We start from the raw sequence: 21,909 nt of genomic DNA, 5'->3' as shown, positions 1-21,909 counted from the left end.
ATAAGAAACAGAAAATGAAGAACATCAAAATAACTACAGAAAACACAATATCACAAAAAAATGATTAAATAATTACTTTCCCTTTGAAAAAGTTAAAAGTTGAGAGTTTTCCTCATAAAACACAATATCTCGAAAAAAAAATATTTAATAATTACCTATTCTTTGAAAAAGTTAAAAATTGTGAGTTTTGTGGGGGATTTTATATGAACGTTCATTTTCTTTTGATGTTTCTCTCGATTCTCTTTATATCTTTTACAGTTTCTTTGTTTCATTTTTTCGCACCATAAAAATGATTTTCTTTTTGGATTTTTTTTATGAAAGTTTATTTCTTTTGATGTTTCAGCCGATTCTCTTTTATAGTTTCTTTCTTCTATTTTTTTAAATCTTTTTGGTTCTCTATTTTTAGGGTTCATCTTACTTTATTTTTTCACAATATTATGTTCATCTTCCACAACTAATTTGGACTTCTTATCAACTTTCGAAGTTTTTTTTTTCTAAATATGTTTATGTTTATGGTTCCATCATTAATTACGTGCAATTGATTTTTAAAATATTTTGCATCAAAATCACATAACACATAAAGAAGATAATGCACGCAAAAAATAATTAGGTACATTTGAATGCTACTCGATCAATTCTAAGCAGAAACGACAAATTTATGCACGCACGTGAGTGGCAGCTGTTAATTGGAATCTGTTTTAGTCATCACTTGAATTAAAATCAACCCCACGTGTTTAATAAGCTTAAAAAGGTATTATCTCAACTAATTCAACTACTGATTCGTGTTTTGATTGTTTGAGTGATGTTTCTTTATGTTCTTCATGTTGGAGAAAAGAAATGAAAAAGAATGCTAAACAAACTGAAGCAGAAGAATACAAAACTGGGAGAAAAAATACACTTTCTGTTATATGCACACATTTGCACGTATACACACAAACTCTATTTATAGTGGTACCCACAACAAACTAACCACTAATTTATTCTCACTTTTGACTTTTGAATTAGTCAACCTTCAACACTCTCCCCTAATTCAAAATCTACAAAAACATTTAAAGACAAACAACATTCAGTAGTCTTCTAAGTTCTCTGAATCTATCAGCTCTTAATGACTTAGTCATTATATCCGCAATTTGTAAATCTGTTTTGCAATGCTTCAGTCTGATCTTTCCTTTTCCAACTTGATCTCTCAGAAAGTGATACTTCGTTTCTATGTGCTTGCTCCTTCCATGTGCAACCGGATTCTTAGCTAAATTGATAGCAGATTTGTTATCTATCAACAAGTCAACATAGCCATTAAAGCCAACCTTAAGTTCTTCCAGTAACGATTCTAACCACAAAGCTTGGCACGCAGCATGACATGCAACAATATACTCTGCTTCACAGGTTGATAAGGCTATAACAGCCTGCTTCTTGGAACACCATGAGATTGGAGAGCCAGAGAGTAAAAACACATAACCCATAGTGCTCTTTCTCTCCAATAAATCCCCACACCAATCAGAGTCAGAATAGGCTACAAGTTGTAACCCAACTTTCTCTGAATGATTTGAGTAAAGCACTCCAAAATCAAGTGTGCCGCACAAATATCTCAGAATACGTTTAGCTGCCATGAAATGCGACTTCTTCGGATTACTCATAAATCGACTTACCAAGCCAACGCTGTATGAAATCTCTGGCCTTGTATGACAAATAAACCTCAAACAACCAATCATCTGTCTAAACAAAGTACCATCCACTGCTGATTCCTGTTCACCATTATCAAGTTTCAGATTTGCTTCTGCAGGCGTCTCTGCAGTATTGCATTCCAGCATATTGAATTTCTTTAATACATCATGAATGTATTTCTTTTGGTGCATAAACAGTCCACCATCAACTTGTTTGAACTCAATGCCAAGGAAGTATGACAACCTTCCTAAATCAGTCATCTCAAATTCAGACTTCAAGCACTGCTTCACAGCTTCAATATCTCCTGTATTACTGCCAGTTATGAGCAGGTCGTCTACATAAAGGCAAATGAATAGAATACCTCCACCACCCATTGCTTTAATGTACACACCACGCTCTACATTACATTTCTTGAAGCCTGAACTTGAAAGGAAAGTATTAATCCTTTTATTCCAAGCTCTTGGTGCTTGCCTTAAGCCATACAAAGCTTTTCTCAGTCTGTAGACCTTGTCTTCACTTCCTTCTATAACAAAACCTGGAGGTTGAGTAACATAGACTTCTTCTTCAAGAGGTCCATTTAGGAATGCTGATTTAACATCCAACTGCCACATATTTCAGTTTTTCAAAGTAGCAATAGCAACAACCAGTCTAACAGTTTCCAATCTTGCGACTGGTGCAAACACTTAAGAGAAATCAATCCCTTCTGTTTGCATAAATCCTCTTGCCACTAGTCTTGCCTTGTATTTGGCAATAGTTCCATCTGGATTCAACTTAGTTTTGAATACCCATTTTACATCGATAGGCATCTTATTAGCTGGAAGTTTCACCAACTCCCAAGTTTCATTCTTCTTTATCGACTTCAATTCTTCATGCATAGCCTCCTTCCATATTTTGCTTTTTAAAGCTTCATCAATACTGACAGGTTCTACATTTGCAAGAAGTGCAATGTGCTGGAGTAATTCTCCTTCGTTAGTGACAGCATCATCGAATGTAATTTCGCAATCTCTGAGTCTTGCTGGTAGAGTTCTGGATCTGGTGGGTCTTGTTTGAATACATCTCTCAGGTGAATTTGCACCTTGAGACTCAGTGCTGGGTTCGTCTCTATCGGACGATAACAAACTCCTTGACTCTGACTCTGGTGCATCGGACGGAGACATAATGTCATGAACAGACGGGTACGTGCTTCCACTTCCGGATGCATGCGATCTCTCACGATCAGACGCGTGCAACATTGGGTTATGATCGGACGGATACAGGCTTGACTCAATGAAATGCACGTCTCTGCTGAATACTACTTGTCGTGTCTTAGGATTGAAGAGCTTGTAGGATCCAGTGGAGTTGTAACCAACGAAGATCATTTGTTCACTTTTATCATCCAACTTCCTTCTCTTTTGATCTGGAATATGCCTATAGCATAGGGAACCAAAAACTCTGAAGTGTCTGATTGAAGGCTTCTTCCCTGTCCATACCTCTTCTGGAACCTTAAATTCCAGCCTCTTTGTAGGACAATGATTCAACACATAAACTGCAGTTGCTGCAGCTTCTCCCCAAAATTCGTGTGACAGATTTTTACTCTTCAGCATACTCCTAACCATGTTTAGGATGATTCTGTTTCTTCTCTCAGCCACCCCATTATGTTGAGGAGTATAAGGTGTTGTTATCTCATGCACAATCCCATTTTCCATGCAAAAACTATCAAATTCTCTGGAAGTAAATTCACCACCACCATCTGTTCTCAATATTTTGATGAATTTTTCAGACTGCTTCTCAACTAAGCACTTGAAGGATTTGAAAATGGGAAACACCTCATTTTTAGCCTTAATAAGATAAAGCCACAATTTTTTGCTGAAATCATCTACAAATGTCACAAAATACTTGTTCCCTCCTAAGGACGGAACCTCAAGTGGACCACACACATCCGAATATACCACATGCAGTAAACTATTGGCTCTTGATGCAATATACTTGCTGAATGATGATCTGGGTTGTTTACTGATTAAGCAACTATCACAAACTTTCTTAGGCACGTGTACAGACGGAAGCCCAAGAACCATTTCTTTGGACTTCATGAGGCTAAGATCTTTGAAGTTAAGATGACCAAGCCTCATGTGCCACAACTAAGTATCATCAGATAGAATTTCGGAGTTAAGGCATTGAGCTTCAACAGCATTAAGGTGTACCTGGAAAGTTCTGTTTGATGCAAGCGGTGCCTTCATGATTTTCTTTTCTTCAGCATCAAGGACTTCCAAGAATCCGTGCTTCATGGCTATTGAGAAACCTTTCTCCAATAGTTGTCCCAAACTGATTAGATTGCTACTCATGGTAGGCACAAAGAGCACATCATACAGCAACGCATTCCCACCATCCTTCCTCTTGATTATCACATCTCCAATGCCTTCGGCTTGAATCATTCTATCATCAGCAAACTTTACTTTTCTTTTCTTACTTGAATCAAAGTTTATGAGCCAATCTCTATGGCCTGTCATGTGATTAGAACAACCAGAGTCTGCATACCAAACTTCCTCACTGCAAATTTCTTGAGTATTTGTCGTCTGCAACATTACAGACGTAGACAAAACGGACGGGTCCGAAACGAACGAGCACAAATCTTCCTGCACCGTTGTCGCCATTAGCAGAACAGGACTTTCATCCCTGTTATCTTTCATATCTTCTTTTGCCATATGAGCTTCATCATGCTGTTTCCTGCGATGATCAAACTGGCTTGGGGGAGCTTGACATTCAGAAGAAAAATGTCCAATTTTATTGCAATTGAAACATTTGATTCTCTTTCTATCTATTTTCTTCTTACCTCCTTTCCAATTGGATCCTCCCCTCCTTGAGGAGGTTTCTGTTTGATCTTGATCAGACTTCTCTTGTTCTTGATGAGAACTTCTGCCCTTTCCTCTGTAATCTTTCCCCTTTCCTCGGTTTCTAAATCCACCCCTGCCATCGTAGCCTCCTTTCCTCAAAGTCTGGGCTTGCAGAACCTGTTCTACAGGTTTCTCAGTGGACCTTTCAATGAGCCTCTACTCATGTGCCTCGAGGGAACCTTGAAGATCTTCAACCTTCAGTTCTTCAAGTTTCCTGGATTCTTCAATGGCCACAACAATGTGGTCAAAGTTAGGGGTTAGGGTCCGTAATACCTTCTCAACAATCGCTTGATCAGTCATCGTTTCACCACATGCCTTCATAGCATTGGTGAGAGTGAGGATTCGATTAAAGAATTGAGCAATTTTTTCATTTGACTCCATTTGCATCAACTCATACTGGCGTCTCATAGTTTGGAGACGCACCTTCTTCAATTGATCTGCTCCTTGATGACATTTCTCCAGAATCTGCCATGCCTTCTGTGACGTCTTTGCTTCTGCAATCTTCTCAAAGTGTGCATCGTCGACACTCTGATGAAGAAGACACATGGCTTTGCAGTCTTTCTTTTTGTTTTCCTTGTGTGCCACCCTCTGTGCTTCTGTTGCATCTGTAGCAAGTTCTGGGTAGCCATTTTCAACAATCTCCGTGATTTCTTGAAAGCCAAAAATGGCTTTCATCTGGATACTCCATCGATTCCAGTTCTTGCCATCAAGAACAAGAATGTTCGACTGTAAGGTTGCGCTGGTGTGTCCCATTGTAGATCAACCCACAAGAACGCCCTTGAATCTGAACTACGCTCTGATACCAGTTTGTTGGAGAAAAGAAATGAAAAAGAATGCTAAACAAACTGAAGCAGAAGAATACAAAACTGGGAGAAAAAATACACTTTCTGTTATATGCACACATTTGCACGTATACACACAAACTCTATTTATAGTGGTACCCACAACAAACTAACCACTAATTTATTCTCACTTTTGACTTTTGAATTAGTCAACCTTCAACACTTCAAGGCTTTAGGTATATGTTTAGCTCTTCTTTTATTCTAATTGTTTTTTGTTTGGTAAGCAACTAACTTTTAGATGATGGAAACTAACTTCATTTCTGAGATTAATCGGCTTTGGTTGAATTAATAAATCAATTTTGTGTAATTTCAATTTATTTCAGTCCAGATTTTAAAAATATTGAGTTCTATTTTGTATATGTTAATAAACGTACTAATGTTCATTTTAGATAAATTAATAATCTCTGCTATTTAAGTGCATTTTTTTTGTGTAAGAGCATTTAATTCACTAAAAAAAAACATTTTTTCATTTTATCTAATAAAATAAAAGATCGGAAGAGGATAACATTGTAAATAATTTTTGTTCAAGAAATTTAGGAACATATTTTACCGAAAAGTAATAGCCATTAAAATTCATCAACACTAATAGGGAACAATAAATTTAATTGCCAAAAGCTAAAAATATAATGGGCCAGTATAGAACTGTTAAGGCAGGCTTCCACTTTCCAGCCCATAATTATTCAGCTTAATGTTATTGTCCCAGCCCGTTATATCTTAATTTTCATAAATTATATAAAGTTACTAAATCTTAAATTAAAATTTGAATTAATATTTCGTTGTCTTACTTTAATGTATGCCTTTCCTAAAATATTTATAAGATGTTATTATTCAGTTACATATATAAATATTTAAATATCGTAACATCATCATAATTATAACATATGAATAGTGTGTAATTGAGAATTTGTTTATTGTGACCAATAAAAACTCTAAATACAAAACACAGTCAAAATTAAAAAATAAAAACGCATAACTGTTCAAAATAATTATGCAAGTACTAACTAATTTAGAAAGAAAAAATTATATAAATAATGTTAAATATTTTTCTAAAACTTATATCAGTTAACAATCTTTTTCTATCGAATTCATTAGTTGAATCACTTGACGATTTCTCCATAATCATCTATATCAAATTTTACACAATTTAGGTATTTTTTTAATAGTTTATCTAAAAATAGACATATAGTCTGAGCTTTGGCTTTTATTCATAAAAAAATGTGGGTATTTTATTAACTACATGTATTTAATATAATTTAATATTACTGTTACACTCTTAAATTTTATAGTTATAATTTACATTTTTATTTAAATGATTTACTTTTTTATGTTAAAGTTGAAAATCCTAAGTTCTTAATGATGCAACGATATTGCAAAGTTTTTTTTTTCTTTAGTTTGTTAGTGGAGAAATGTTAGCAACCTTCGAATAGTTTCCTCTTTGAAATTAAGATATAAAATAATGATTTTCTTTAATAATACGAGGTTACATATTAAATTGTTGCTTCCTACAAATATGGTTATTATTTTTACGAATATGGTTATAAAAACAGGCATTACAATATCTCTTCTAAACCTTCACAAATATTATCTACATTATAAACTATAAACTCCAAAATTAGTCCTTAAGATTTTTTTATGGATGATAAATGGAATTCATAGAATAAATTTTATTTTGAAATTATTGTAGATTGAATAAAAGATCTGATCCATTTACTAAAGGTTCAATCTAATTTATTTGTTAATAATATTTTGTTCATAGAGGGGTGTCTAATTCATTCATAGAAATAATATTTAAAAATAAATTAATATTTTTAAAATAAATTATGTAAAACAAAGTAAAAATATATTTTTGAAAGCTTAGAAAATGACATTTAAGAAAAAATTATTTCTGAAAAAGGTTGATTGGACTGATTCTGATATTTTTATATTTATTTATTAAATGAAATATTGGATTTTAAAAAACAATTGATGAATCTTTATATTTTCTTAGATGAATTTATTTCTTGACAGACATGATAAATAATGGATAAATGAATTATTTTATCACTAGTGAAATGTCTTATATTTTGAAATTTTAGAAATTCCCAATTAACTTTAATTTCAGAAAAAGTAATTCACTATAGTAATTTATTAACTTAATTTTTCCCTATTAATAGTTTAAAACGAACTCAAATAAAGACTATTTTGTAAAATAATACTCACAGGTTCTTCAAGTTTTTCAAAAACTAAAATACTCTACGTATATAATTTAAAATAGTAATATGAAAATTCAATCATTTCTAGTTAAGTGGAACAATTCTTAACTCCAAATCTTATTTTATGAATTCATTTTGTAAAGTTGAGTTAAACTTAAAGTTAATTTTCTAATATTTTATTAGAGTCATTTAAAACCTATTCAAATGAGTTGTACTTTTCAGATCACTCCTTATAGAACTATTATTATGTCATCTATAGATATATATTCATACGCACAGATTAACAAATATCGATATGTATGTTGAAAATCTCCTATCAACTAGTTAGATTTAAGTTTATTTTTTAATAAGAATAGATCCAAGATAACTCTCTAAGCATATATGATTGTTTAAAAAAAAATGGTTGCACCCTAGTGTCTAGATTCCTATCATTATTAAATAGCATATCCAACTTAGTTTAAAAAACTAATATATAGATCATCATTTCAAATAGGTTGAATAATGAAGGATTTAATTTGGATAAACTTCATCCCACAATTGACTTTGGTAACTACTAATATTATTAATTTTTGGCCACACAATCTGGCCTTTATGATCTAACACTTTGATGTAGATATTTAGAATTGTGCTTGTTTTGGCTTGGTAGGAGTAAATGTGTTTGTATTGAAATTTGAGTGGTGGCTATAGCTAGATTTCTTGGCCCATTGAAACTTGTTTCATGTTAGATGTAGGAGTAGGAGAGTATAGAAGGACCCCATGTTATGAAACCAAAAATGTTTTGGGGAAAGAGACGTCCATGGTGCAATGATTAACAAATTAAGAATCCTATAAGAAGAAAGATATGATAAAATGGTAGCAATATCTTAATGATTGAAACAAAATAATAGTGGGAATCGAGTTGCTTTGCATGCCATGTCCCATCTTTTCTTCTTAGCTTCCTCCATCACCATTAATGGATTGTCTCACAAAATTACCCTTATCTCCTTTATGACAAAGGAAAGAGGTACACATCAATTTCCACTCCAACAATTTTATATATTAATCAAACCTACTTCAAGACAACTGATTATAACTTTTTCCATCAATAATTTAAACTTTCTAAACATGCGTTTTATATTTCCCATGTTATTTTTCCCTTTTCTCAATCTCACTTATCATCATAACCATTATAATTATTTCTTCTTTTCTTCCTTCACTATCTCACCATCTCTCACATATTATCAACACGGATTGGCTTCTTCTAACTAATTCAGTTCATATTTATTCTTTTCTTTAACAATCTATTGCATACAATTATTTGCAAACTCTTTACACCTATATGCACCTTTCAACTCTCGTGCACAAATTTTGAAAAGGGACAACCAATATTGAACAAAGTTCATATTGTTATCATTCTCATATTTGTCCTTAAAATTTAGAAACTTCTGAATGACCCTTCGAAATTTTTAGTTTCATTTAAATTTCTAAGATGTATTCTCCTTTTCTTTCATTTTGGTACTTATTCAACGTATATTTGGGAATCAAAAATAAAAATAAAAATAGTTTTTAAATATAAGTACATTTAAATATAGTCACATAATTTAGGAATTTATAATCCTACTTCTTGTTCTCTCAATTCTTTGAAACTTCTTTTAACAATAAAATCGTAATAAAAGACCGATTTCTTAAATATTATCTCTTCAACTCAGACTATATATAGAACCAATATCAATAAAACATGTTTAATTCTACTCTTTCTTTGGATTTGCCTGAACTCCTCTAATTTCGGTAGAACGTGTTTGCTATGTGGAGTATTCGAATCTTTAATATTTTGGAGGTTGCTAGCGAAATGTGTCCAAATGTTATAGCTTTTGGGATTAGGATACTCAGCATACACTTACATAAATATATGGTTCAAGTTGTGAATTATAATTATGGTTGAAAACGAAAATAATTAGTGGCAATGGAAAGCTTTTGTTCTGCGTTTGGACCAACCCTTCACCCCACTAACCACTTTACAGAATCGTGAATGAGAAAGGAGCATACGTGAAGAAGATTTTTGACACAAAAAAAAAGGGTTCAGCCCTCAAGTATCTGATTCCACCTTTCGGTTCTCTTTTCCTCTATGCTCGCGGGTATATCACAAATTCTATTCATGATATTTATCTGTTAAAGTAGCACTTCATGGTTAAAAATTCCCAAGATTCCTTGGCCAACTATATCCTCCTAGTACCTACTACAGTACTTTTCTATGTTAAATTATCCAGGTACCCAAATTGATTTGAAAAAGCTAGAATCTTGCAGCATTTCGTTGATTCGGGCTCATGCATGCATTGAAATGGCTAAAGATGTATGAATATTACTTTCAACCTAACTGGGTATCAACCGACGGAATTTATCACCCCGAATCAATGTATGCATTCTCGATTGAAACCGGTTTTTATTCTTCATTAATTCCTTAACTTTCTAAGATTATATTCGCCGACATACCTCTCTCGCATGGGATGGGATCGATCAACCTAAGACTGCACTTGTCGCATACTTGCATACAGGAGCTTCACAAATTCCATAAATGCTCACGTATGCACTATAAAGTCAACTCATTTAAGTGGTATTAACAAGTGTATTTTAAATCTATCTTACTTATAAGATAAGAGTTGAGACTATATATTTGTGAATAATTTGATAGCAGTCTGATTGTAGATAGAATAATAAGACTAACAAATTTTTGTTATGATAAACTTTTATATCATGTTAAGAAGTGAACTTTAAATTTAACTAAACTTTATAAAATCAATGAAATATTATTATCTTTAGTCCAACATGAAATCCAACATTTTGTTTTTTCTTTACTAAATACGGTGTATTTAACCCTAAAACGCATATTTGGAAAGGACTTTTATAAAGTCCCATGTATTTTAATTCTACTAGGAGCTGCTTTCTTTCTTCTCTACCTTCCACACTTAGAACCCCCTCATTTGCCGATTAATATCTCCATAAACTGTTTTGTTCCAACATCTTACGTTGAATTTTAGCCTCTTCAGCTTCTCCTTCATAGCGTACAAACAATTTTTTCTGATGTCATAACTTTATCACTTTGCCCGTATGAGATCCCTAAATCTTAAATTCTTTTGCCACATCAAGATATTTAAATGGTTTTGGACCCCAATCGATATTTATATCTTTAAGTATTAAAGCACAATGATTTGATACCGATCTACCTACCACGTATTATTTACATCCCGACCACTTGTCTAACCATTCAGAAGAGACTAAAATTCTATTTATTCTGCTTTAACTGTCCCGTTAGGTTTATACCACGTGAACTTTCTACCAACTAGAGGAACATCAACCAAACTGGTTTTTCAATAAAATTATTAAAACTATGTATTTCATTTCTATAATTAACATTAGGACTTTGACCTCTTCTCTCCCTAGCAATCTGATATAATTAAAATCTTCAACAACACACCACATTTTTATTGGATGGTTTCTTCTTGTCTCAACTGACTCTTCCCAAACAACTCTCTTTTTCTTTAAAGAGCCTAGACAATAGACATTGACCACTGTTAATTCAATGGTGTCCCTAATTTCCACACACCTTCTATAATTGAAAAATTACTCCCATTCCTATATCTTTTCATTTCAAAATAGTTTTTTTTTTGCACATTGTGATGATCCTCCACCATTATTAACAACCATATTCTCAACCCAATCAATTTCATTTGATCCCACATTTGATAACATCTCTCTTTGCTCACTTGTTCACCTTTTGTCTCTTGAAGGCATATAAAATTAATATGTTCCTTTTTAATAATATCACTAATATTTTTTTTTTATCTTTCTTCTCAATCCTCTAATATTTATACTAATAAGAATCATCTAAAACACTTAACCCTCCCTTAATATGACTCTCCTTCCTATTTTTATTATTTTTTCAAACTCTTTAATTTATCCAACACATTCTCCTCTCTTCCCAATCAAGAGAAGCCAATTTCCATTCCTGCATTCCAAATTCTAGATGCCTCCTGACATTTAGAATGGACTTAAAGTCCCACGTATTTTAATTCAATATTAATAATTATAAATAACATCAAAGTATCTGTTCAGAATAAAATTATTACCAAGTTACTTTAACATAAAAGCTAGCATTTTTAAGTCCTTTAAGTTTTCGTTTGGTTCTCTAATGTATTTTTACGACACTTTTTGAATTTTTAACTCTTTATTTGATGTTAAATTTATTCTTGTATCATACACCAGTGTTAGATTATTAGATCTTGCGGTTAGTTTGCTGAAGTCTATGTTTTTTTGCAGTTTTGACCGTCGAACAGCTCCTTTATCTTTATCCCTCTGTCCCTCTCTCTTTTATTGTACAAAACAAAGAGGGAGAGTCCTATGAATACAAGAGAATATTTAAAAGGGTCAAAGAATGAGGACAAGAGAGAACGGGAGTTCAAAGGGTTAGAACTTTGTTTTAAATGAAGAGACCTTATTCTTCAAGGTTTTTCTAAATTTATCTATCAATCAATGACCTATACTTAAAAAAAATCATGAAATAAAAACTAATTTTAAACACAAAAAATAATTAGTTGTTATAGTGACTAAATTAGAGATTATTTTAAAAACTAAATAAATTTATTTCTAAATTAGTTTTTATTATTAAATAGTTTTTAAATTAGTATCTAGTTAGTTACCAAAGTTTTAACTACCAATTATTTAGATTCTAAATTTGGTAACAAAAACCTTGATTGCTAATTAGATATAAATTTGGAAACCATTTAACAATAATAGAAACTAATTTAGAAACCAAAATTTTTTTTAGTCTCTAAAATAGTTTCTAATTTAGTTACTATAACAACTAATTATTTTTTATCTCTAAAATTGGTTTTTATTTCATGATTTTCTTGTAGTGCTATACATTTCTCCCAATGTTTGTGAGACAGGTAGAGGTTGTTAGGTTTTGTTTATGGTTTTTGGTGTAGCTGGAAATTTTAAGATTTCTGCCTTTTAAAAAAAAATTGTATATCAACGGTGTATGTGTGATAATAATTGAAATTTATGAAAATATATTTTAAAAATTTAGTTCTATTATTGCATCTAAAAATGTCCCTTATTGTAATTTCTTAAGATTTTGTTTTATCTAGATAAGTTAATTTTTAAAATTATTAACAAATTTGTAAAAAATTAACTCTGACACCCAGAAAAATGAATGAAAAGAACATGCCCAAACTTCAATGATTTAAGTTCATTCATTATTAGTTAATTTATAGCTTTAAATTTTTGCACGTTTTCTTTAAATGCAATGTAAGTAGTTCTTACAATTTTATAAATAAAAAACAATTCTTGATATAACCTTTTTCTAATAACAATAAAGTGTTTTCAATTTAAATAACATTAAATCATGGATTATTTCAAGAGAAATATGTACATTATGTTTATAAAAGCTTTTATTAACGGGGAGAGATCGGAAAAGATATCGAGTCAGATTGTTTGAAATTAATTTTTTTGAAACATTTTATTTTTAAACTTAAACAAACTCACCAAACATATTTCAAATAAAAACAATTGATGTAATTGAAATTAAAAAGACATATTATAAGAAAATGTGATAATAATATATTATATAAATAATATAAGTATTTTGAATGTGAGTGTGCGAAGATGAACCTAGGAATATTACCACAGATTTTATTAAAGAAAGAATATATTTTCTTTTTTGGTTGAAAAGAACAGTTGTTGACAGTATATAGGGAAGGTTCTGTTATCTGCAAATCAGTGGCATAAGCATAAGCCGGTGAAAGGATTTTTATTTTTGCACTTTAGAATTTATCCGTTTGGATTGGGGTAAAAAAGAAATCTCTTCTAAATTCTAATTCAGTTTTAAAAATTCTACATTTTTGAAAGACTTTATCATACAATTTAGCAATAAAATAAATTTAGTTATTGTTTGTGTTACAGTTCATATGATTACAGTAATATTATCATTTATGGTAGTGTTTTAATATAAATAAATAAAAACAGCAGAGCCCAGAGATATTAGAAATGACTTAAAGTAGGGAAAGTGGGGAGAAGAGCATGAAAAGGTAGTAACTGAAGTGCGTTGTATGGTCTTAGGAATCATGGTTCATCACGCACTATAAATGTTTAATCAACCGCTTCCTTTATTGGCACTTGAGAAAAAGCCTAATACCAGCCCTCTATTCCGCCTTAAAAAACTACAACTCCGTCACTAATAACAAACTCCTGCATTCAACGAATCCCGAGGTACAGAGGGAAACAAACCAGACACAGAACTGAGCACAGCAACAATGTCAGCAACATGCAAACTAGGAGACAACCTAAGCTTAAACGATGAAACCAACCAACCCTTCTCACCTCCTCCTCCACTACACGCCCAAAAATATGAAGCCAATTCATTGAAGATGGTGATCTCAGAGCTAAGAGTTCAACGAGGTATAGCCCTCCCAATGGTGGCCATGAATTTGGCTTGGTTTGCCAAGACAGCCATCACAACAGCTTTTTTAGGCCGTCTCGGGGAGCTCAGTTTGGCAGGTGGAGCTCTCGGCTTCACCTTTGCTAATGTGACTGGATTCTCTCTTCTCAATGGTCTATGCGGTGCCATGGAACCCATATGTGGCCAGGCTCATGGTGCCAAAAACTTCAGGCTCCTTCACAAGACCCTTTTCATGACAATCTTATTGCTGTTGTTGGTATCACTTCCCATCACTTTCTTGTGGCTTAATGTTGACAAAATTTTGATTTGTTTTGGGCAACAGCAAGACATCTCCATTGTGGCCAGGACCTATCTTTCCTCTCTCATACCCGACTTGTTTGTTGCCTCGCTCTTCTGTCCCTTAAAAGCCTACTTGAGCTCTCAGAGCATAACTCTTCCCACCATGTTTAGTTCGGTTGTGGCACTAGCTTTCCACATACCCGTTAACATAGTGCTTTCAAAGACCATGGGCCTCAGAGGAGTCTCCATGGCGGTTTGGGTTACTGACCTTATTGTTGTGGTTCTGCTAGCCATTTATGTTTTAATTATTGAGAACAAAAAGGGAAGCATGTGGAAGGAAGGAGGGTGGTGGGATCAGAGCATTGAGGATTGGATTAGGCTGGTCAAGCTTTGTGGATCATGCTGCCTCAATACATGCCTTGAGTGGTGGTGCTATGAGATCCTAGTTTTGCTTACTGGCCACCTCACAAATGCTAAGCAAGAAGTGGGAGTTTTGGCCATTGTGCTAAACTTCGACTATTTGCTTTTCTCAGTGATGCTGTCACTAGCCACATGTGTTTCCACCCGTGTCTCAAATGAGCTTGGTGCTAACCAAGCTGGAATTGCTTACCGATCAGCGTATGTGTCTCTGGCATTGGGCTTCATCTCTGGTTGCATAGGCAGTTTGGTGATGGTGGGTGCCAGGGGAATTTGGGGGCCACTGTTTAGCCATGATAGGGGAATTATAAAGGGAGTAAAAAAGACAATGCTGCTGATGGCTCTGGTGGAAGTGTTTAATTTTCCGTTGGCAGTTTGTGGAGGCATAGTTCGAGGAACAGCACGACCTTGGTTGGGCACTTATGCGAATCTAGGTGGATTTTATTTCCTGGCCCTTCCACTTGCCATTGTTTTTGCCTTCAAACTCCGTCTTGGGCTAGTTGGACTCTTCATTGGACTTCTTACTGGTATAGTTACCTGCTTGACGTTGTTATTGGTATTTATTGCACGGATAAACTGGGCGGAAGAAGCTGCCAAGGCACAAACACTATCAAGCAAAGAGCAGGTTAAGGAACTCCTCAAATATGACGCAGAAAAACAAATAGACGTCCGTGAAAAAGAATAAGTGTATAAAAGTAATTAGAAATTATTATCATCTTCATCTAACCATGTCCATACGTATCTCCAAACACCAGGCCAAAACGAAAAAGACATCTCAATTGCTTTTCGTGTCATCCCCATTCTTTGTGATTCAGTGCTCAAGGACTTTCGTGAAAATCACTTTAAGCAACCTGTATGATTTATCGTCATTTTATGTCCCTTTCTCCTGCTTTACTTTTGCTTGCGTGTTTATTTCTTTCTTTCTCTTTCTTTGTTCTGCTTTAGAGAGGAAGTACACTTGGCATTTGAAAATAGTAAGTTTTATGCATTCCAAATCAGTAGGCACAACCGAACAACCTGTTCATATATCGATTGTACAAATAATGGCATCAATGACCAGTATAAAACTAAAGCAAAACTCTAGTCCGTACACATTCATCAATCATCCGTACATCCAGGGTTAGAAATTAAGGACTCAAGCTCTTCAGCTTTTTCATCATTAAAGCCAAGGGTGGAGAGAATCTTGTATCCAGGAGAATCCACTTCGGACCAGATACCAAGAAGTACGTGCGCTGTGGTCATTTCCCCGCCATCATCTGCAAGTCACGTAAAAGGATTAATTTCTTTGCCTGGAGCGTTGAACATTTGATAGGAATCACCCTTTGAAAAACATAAAGTAATGATGATGCACAAAGTGAATGAATGAAATATAACGCCAGGAATTTATGGGATTATGTATAATTTAAAAGGGGCTAAATATTGAGAACAAGTTTGTCCCACGAAACAAAACCAATTGCGACATTCCTACCAATAAATCTTTATCAAATAATAATTAAATATGGGAAATCACAAAGGGTCATAACAAAAACATTCTCAGAATCAAAGATTATCTATTCAGTAGCAGGAAATATAATGACAAAGAAATGTCTTCGGAAATGACAATGGCTCTTCTGTTTGGCTATAGAACCAACATGTCATCAACTCTTCAACAAAAATGCTTCAAACTCTATCAGACAACCCTATACTTACAATAGCATTTCCTAATTGCCTCAGAGCTTCTTTATTTTGGAATTCTAGTTTAATTTTTATTGTACATCACCATAAAGCAGAATTGAGTATTTTTTTATTGCTAAAATATGAAAGAATGTCATCAACAACTAATCATCATCAAACCTGAATGTAGGTTTAACAATTATTTTTGCGGGAAGAAAAGCTTCAGGACCAAATAACAAGACGTAATTAGCACACCCAAATAACACAAAATCTTGTAAACCAAATGTTAAGCAACAAGAAATAAGTAGACCCATAGGCAATAAGAACCAGGGTTTTAGACAAAATAGTACCTGGCATCCTCAACTTCAAACATATTTATTTAATTTGGCAGGATTACAGCTAAATATGTAAATTCCATACATGTTATTATTATATTTGTTTAGAAATTTTCCATTAGAATTCATTACAAAATAATGTCTTTTTGTCATAAGCTCAAATATAGTGTTTTAGTGCCCACAAAGTACAAACTGTGTTCCATCATTCCATGTATAGTAACTAAATGTGGCCCATTGCTTAGTAGAAGATGAACCCCAATGACACATCATTATACAACAAAATTCTGTAATACTTTGTGTTTTCATGTTATTTAAAAATAGTTTAGAGGGAGAGAAGAGAGTAAAAAAAAACAATCAGGGAGAGTTTAAACCACTAGCAAAAGCATGAATGCACAAAGTACTATAAGCATTGAAACCAGTTCTCCACTCTCCTCTGCAATTGGTGATAAACAATAGTAAATGAGAAAAATGAAAATAACCAACCAGATTTTGTTTTTCGATCAACAGCCCAATCAAGAGCTCTCTGAGCTTCATCAGTCAGTGGAGGATGCTCCGGGCTGAAGAAAAACAAATCACCTTTTCCAAGTAACTTCATTGTTTCATCTTGAACCTTGAGAAGTGTAATTCCATTGGCTCGCAAAAACTTGGCAGCTAAATTAGTACCTAAAGCCCAAAGATAGGTTAGGAATAATGCTTAAACCTGTATATTCATATCTTTGAAGAAATGCACTAACACACGGAACACACCAAATGAAATAATTAATTAAAAGCATCCCAAACATAATAAAAGGCGCGTATTTTTGTTTGCAAAATATATCTAGTTTTGAATTCAAAAGATTGAGTCAGTTGTTAGTGACCTAGAGTTTAGTAGTTTGATGCAATACAGGTTGCAGTTTATGCTGTTGCTATCTATTACTTTTCTGTTTTAGTCAACAGATTTAGTGGTCTGTTATTATCATGTGTTGGAGATATTGGTCCTATCTATTAGGAGTTTTTCAAGTTTGTAATTTTCCTGTTTAAAAGGCTGCATCGTTCTGAATAAAATGTAGAAAATTTAACAATCTTCACATTGAAACAACTAAAAAATGTACAAGTTATGTTGCGTGAAAATATCCATTTGTCCCAATGGAATAACGAAGCTTTTCTTGCCTTGAATTGTTTGTAAGGAGAGGTAATCATCTCCATATGCGAGTTCTAGTCAAACTACCAAAGTGAGTTGAAAGTTTGATGGACCCAGTGAGTTGTAGTTGTTGTCTAAGGAGTGCTAATAAACTGCTCTTTAGGATACTCTAATTACATTTCTTTCCTGCTGATCAAAAAAAAAAAAAAAAAAAAAAAAATTCTTTCCTAGATGCATATAACAAATATACATGAACATATTTTATCAAAAATAATCTGAATCATTATTCATCTTCAAACATTTAAGGCTCTAGTAAACTTTATTTAAATACAAAAATCAAAGCCCTTCAAACTAAATGTGAGGTGAGTTTGGGCCCTTCACACAATATCTCACTAATCTTGGAATACAACATATACGCATGTCACATCATCAAAATGGGTTCTTGAGAAAAAAAATTGTCCTATAGTTGATATTAATGTTCTAAAAATCACATGTAACCTCGCAAACTCATGATCCTTTGATTTCACACAGGTCAATGAGCAAACTTGGACCCTGGATCGCAAAGGGTGTATATTGCTATTTTCCTCTTGAACTGCACGGACTGCCAATACTTTACGAGCCCTGCGTATTTTTTTTTCAGCTATTTTTATGTTGATCTAGTTCTAATAGTGCCAAAACAAAGTCCTTTTGGCCTTTCCAAGTCAAGTTTTCACTGACTCAGTTTTGGAAACACTAAATCCCAAGCTGTGTGGGGTTTCCCTTCTGCAAAAACCAAACTCAGTAATCCCCTTTAAGAGAGAATAAGCAATTTAAAATGCATCCTCTTAGTCCAATCATCATCATCATCATCATCACCAGTGTTGTGTTTTACTGTACACTCTGTTTTGTAGGACATTTCTCACGTGGCTGAGTGGCCTTCGTGTTGGGTTCTTAGTTGATGGTTTCTTGCTTGGCTGGGAGCTACATGGGTGTGTGTTGGATTCTTGTCTAGCTGAGGGGTGCTTGGGTGTTGGTGCTTGTTGGGGATGTTCTAGGGTTGTTCTCTGCATGCTGGTGCTTGGATGGTTCTCTGTTGTTCTCAAATTGCTGTCCAAAATAAGTCTTCAAACACTACTAGTGGTGGTAGAAAAAAAAGAAGTTGGTTCAAGAGGTGGAAGCAATAACTGAGTTACAGATCAGTCAATCCGAGTACTGAGTATAACTCATTCCAAATCAGTCGTTGAGACTATTTGAAGATGAATTTAATGTTAAAGGACTGAATTTCTTGAAGGCTTCTTGATGAACTAAATTTAGAAGTCATTCTTTTCACCATGGTTATCAAACTCCTGATCGCATGAATTTACATTCCCACAACAATGTGCCTAGTTGATTCACAAGCAAGCTCATATTCCAGTAAACTGAGTTACAGATCAGGAGTAAATTCGCCTGAACTCAAATAAACTCGTGAGTTCAGCATCAGTAAGAGAACTTGGTTGGCCTTTCTCTTAAAAAAAAATACAACAGCACCCAAGTCATATTTGGGTTGTGATTGCATGAAGAAATGGTAAATCTGAAAACCAAATAGGGTTTTCACTTTCTATGGACAAGAACATTATATCACAACCATACTAATGTGTTATAATTGATTGCTGAACATTTTAAAACTCTAGGATTTTAATACGATTTTTTGTATCATTTTAAATAATTTAATCTCCTTTTATGGTAAAATTTATGCTTATTTGTGTTGTTTTTATCAGTCAAACAATTTAGTCAAGTTTATATACAATTGTAATTTTTATACATTAACATTTTTTATAATTTTTTATCAGTGAAACATCTTGTACCCTATACCCATACTTATATCAAATGTTATAAAACGTCTCAGTCATAGCACAAAGTTGGTGGGTCAGTGATGGAACAAGTGAATCACTAATTAAACAAACTACATGATAACTATTAATTTTCTAAATGCTTATATTATTATAGATAGTATATATAATTTATCATACAAGTGAAAATCAATTAACATTAATTTAGTGATAAAGCAATTTGTACATCCTTTTCATGTCTTTGGTTCCATACCCACCTTGGCCAATCCTAATTTCGGTCGGTTACTTTCCAATTTGATTCAATTACCATGCATGTGATAGTGAGTGATGCTAGGCAACTTGAACAATTAAAATTTTCATGTTTGAAATTCATGTGCTCGTGAGTGTATGAGGTTAGACAATGTGCCTCAAAAAGTGAAGCTGGTGAGTGCGGCATGTACTGCACCACGTGTTGCAGTGTGCTGCAGAACGTGATGCAGGAGGCAGTCGTAGGTGTAGAGTCATGGCATAACCAGAAAGTAATCATACTTGGAAATCAGATAAACTAGGTGATCGAGTTAAACAGTTGTGATCAGTTCAGAACTGACTTTTGCGGTTTTAACTAGTTTAAATGCACTTCGTTCAGATTTAATTAAATGACCAAAGTGATTAAAGTTTAGTTTCCTATTGAATCTGTCGGACACGAGAATCAAATGAGTTTTAAAACACTGCATGTACATGTACTCAATAGCATAATCATATCCATGCATGCAATGTATGTAGGTATCTAGCATGCGTGATCCTTCTCTTACAATACTTAAATCTACAACAGCAGGGTTTATATTTTAATCTATAAAGAGCTTATCATAACTAGGACATCTAACACTTCTACAGCAGCCTATGACTACCAGGCTTAACTCCACCTCTGTCCCTAACCAATTGGGTGACTTGGATCATTTCCTTGGTTTTGAGGTCAAGCGCTTAAACAATGACTCTCTTCCACTTTCTCAGGGAAACTATATTAGGGACTTACTGCACAAGAAAAAATGTAAGATTCCAACAGACTAGGAGGCATCAAACCATCCAAACACAGTGCTGACTATAGGGAAGATCAAGTCCTTTATTGTTCCACTGTAGGTGCACTACAGCACATCACCGCCAACAAACCTAAACTAAGCTATAGTGTCAACAAGCAGTGCTAATCTATGGCTCAACCATTGGCTGAGCATTGGAAGGCACTCAAACAAATTCTTCAGTACTCAAAAGGCACTATCCATCATGGACTTTTGATGCAACCAACTTGCACTCGATGTCCTTATAGTCACCACCATGCATACTATGATGCTAATTGGGCATCTGATATTAGAGACAACAGATGTCCCATGGAACCATAGTATTTTGCATAAAAACTTAACAGGAAACCAATATTTCTATTACATCAAGGAGTATCCCGAATCCCCATTGTTGTGAGTAAGATCCCGTGCTCCTCTATCTATGTTGTACAAACAAACTAATTGATATTATACCATAAGATATCCTCAATTCAGTTTTAAAATATCACTTCCCAAAACACAAACAAATTTTCCTAACCTTAATTCTTCCAAAATAAATTCTTCTAAAATCAATTCCACTAAAAATGAAAAACTAACACAAAAAGCTATACAAGAATTGCAATGCAGCAAATGAGTTAGTTACCCTCGATGAGAACCCCCATGAGAAGGGCTTCAGTGCCGGTAGTAGGATACTTAAGTTTTCTCGCCTCCAATTCAGACATTGCAAACGATTTTATAGCCTTGGAAGACCATCTTGATTTCATCAAAGAAAATTACCAAGAAAATAAGGACAATGGAACGAGAAATGAAGTAGAGTGAAACACATTTGGGAGAAACTACTCACTTAGGAAATTCTTGGCCAGGAGAAGCACGCTCTGCCTTTCTGCATTCAGAATATCACAATTTAAACTTAAAACCCAAAGAAAGGCAAATCAATACCGAATTGGGAAAAGAACTTACGCGGTGGGGAGGCTGAAGGAGACGGTGGCGGGGAGCGGCCGGTGCCGGGAAACAGACACGTGATTTCTGAGATTGAGACTGCATGGTGAAACCCTAAGCTTAGTTCCAAGCCACAAACGTTGAGGACTCTTTAGCGTGAAAGTCTGACCCAGACGAACTCCAGTGTCGGACCGGAATATCAAACTCGCGGGGCAAAGATGGTAGTGCGCACAAGCCATTTCACAACAAATTTTAATGCCACAGTTTGGGACTGGATAAAGCTATTTTAAGCAGAGAAACATACGCCGTCGTATTCTCGACGATATCT

The 21,909-nt window shown here is 34.0% G+C and overlaps 3 protein-coding genes across 3 annotated transcripts; 1 reads left to right on the top strand and 2 right to left on the bottom strand.

Moving 5' to 3' along the window:
• Positions 1 to 4,688: 4,688 nt before the first annotated feature.
• On the bottom strand, positions 4,689 to 5,285 carry LOC137809354 (uncharacterized). The gene has a single exon (XM_068610478.1). It carries the CDS (start codon positions 5,283 to 5,285, stop codon positions 4,689 to 4,691), a length of 597 nt encoding a protein of 198 aa, XP_068466579.1.
• An 8,105-nt stretch (positions 5,286 to 13,390) lies between these two features.
• LOC137811357 (protein DETOXIFICATION 56) lies at positions 13,391 to 15,564 on the top strand. Its single transcript, XM_068613054.1, has one exon. The coding sequence runs from the start codon at positions 13,854 to 13,856 to the stop codon at positions 15,378 to 15,380; it is 1,527 nt and encodes a 508-aa protein (XP_068469155.1). The 5' UTR covers positions 13,391 to 13,853; the 3' UTR covers positions 15,381 to 15,564.
• A 95-nt stretch (positions 15,565 to 15,659) lies between these two features.
• Positions 15,660 to 21,909, bottom strand: LOC137811358 (ATP-dependent Clp protease ATP-binding subunit CLPT2, chloroplastic-like). Its single transcript, XM_068613056.1, has 5 exons — positions 21,603 to 21,909; positions 21,487 to 21,525; positions 21,286 to 21,395; positions 17,167 to 17,346; positions 15,660 to 15,951 (listed from the first exon to the last, which is right to left on the bottom strand). Exons 1-5 carry the CDS (start codon positions 21,818 to 21,820, stop codon positions 15,794 to 15,796), a joined length of 705 nt encoding a protein of 234 aa, XP_068469157.1. The 5' UTR covers positions 21,821 to 21,909; the 3' UTR covers positions 15,660 to 15,793.

This window comes from Phaseolus vulgaris, chromosome 2 (assembly GCF_000499845.2).
Source record: "Phaseolus vulgaris cultivar G19833 chromosome 2, P. vulgaris v2.0, whole genome shotgun sequence".
In the NCBI taxonomy this organism is placed as follows: Eukaryota; Viridiplantae; Streptophyta; class Magnoliopsida; order Fabales; family Fabaceae; genus Phaseolus; species Phaseolus vulgaris.
Note: the sequence above shows the minus strand (reverse complement) of the source record. Positions and strands in the feature narration are given on the sequence as shown.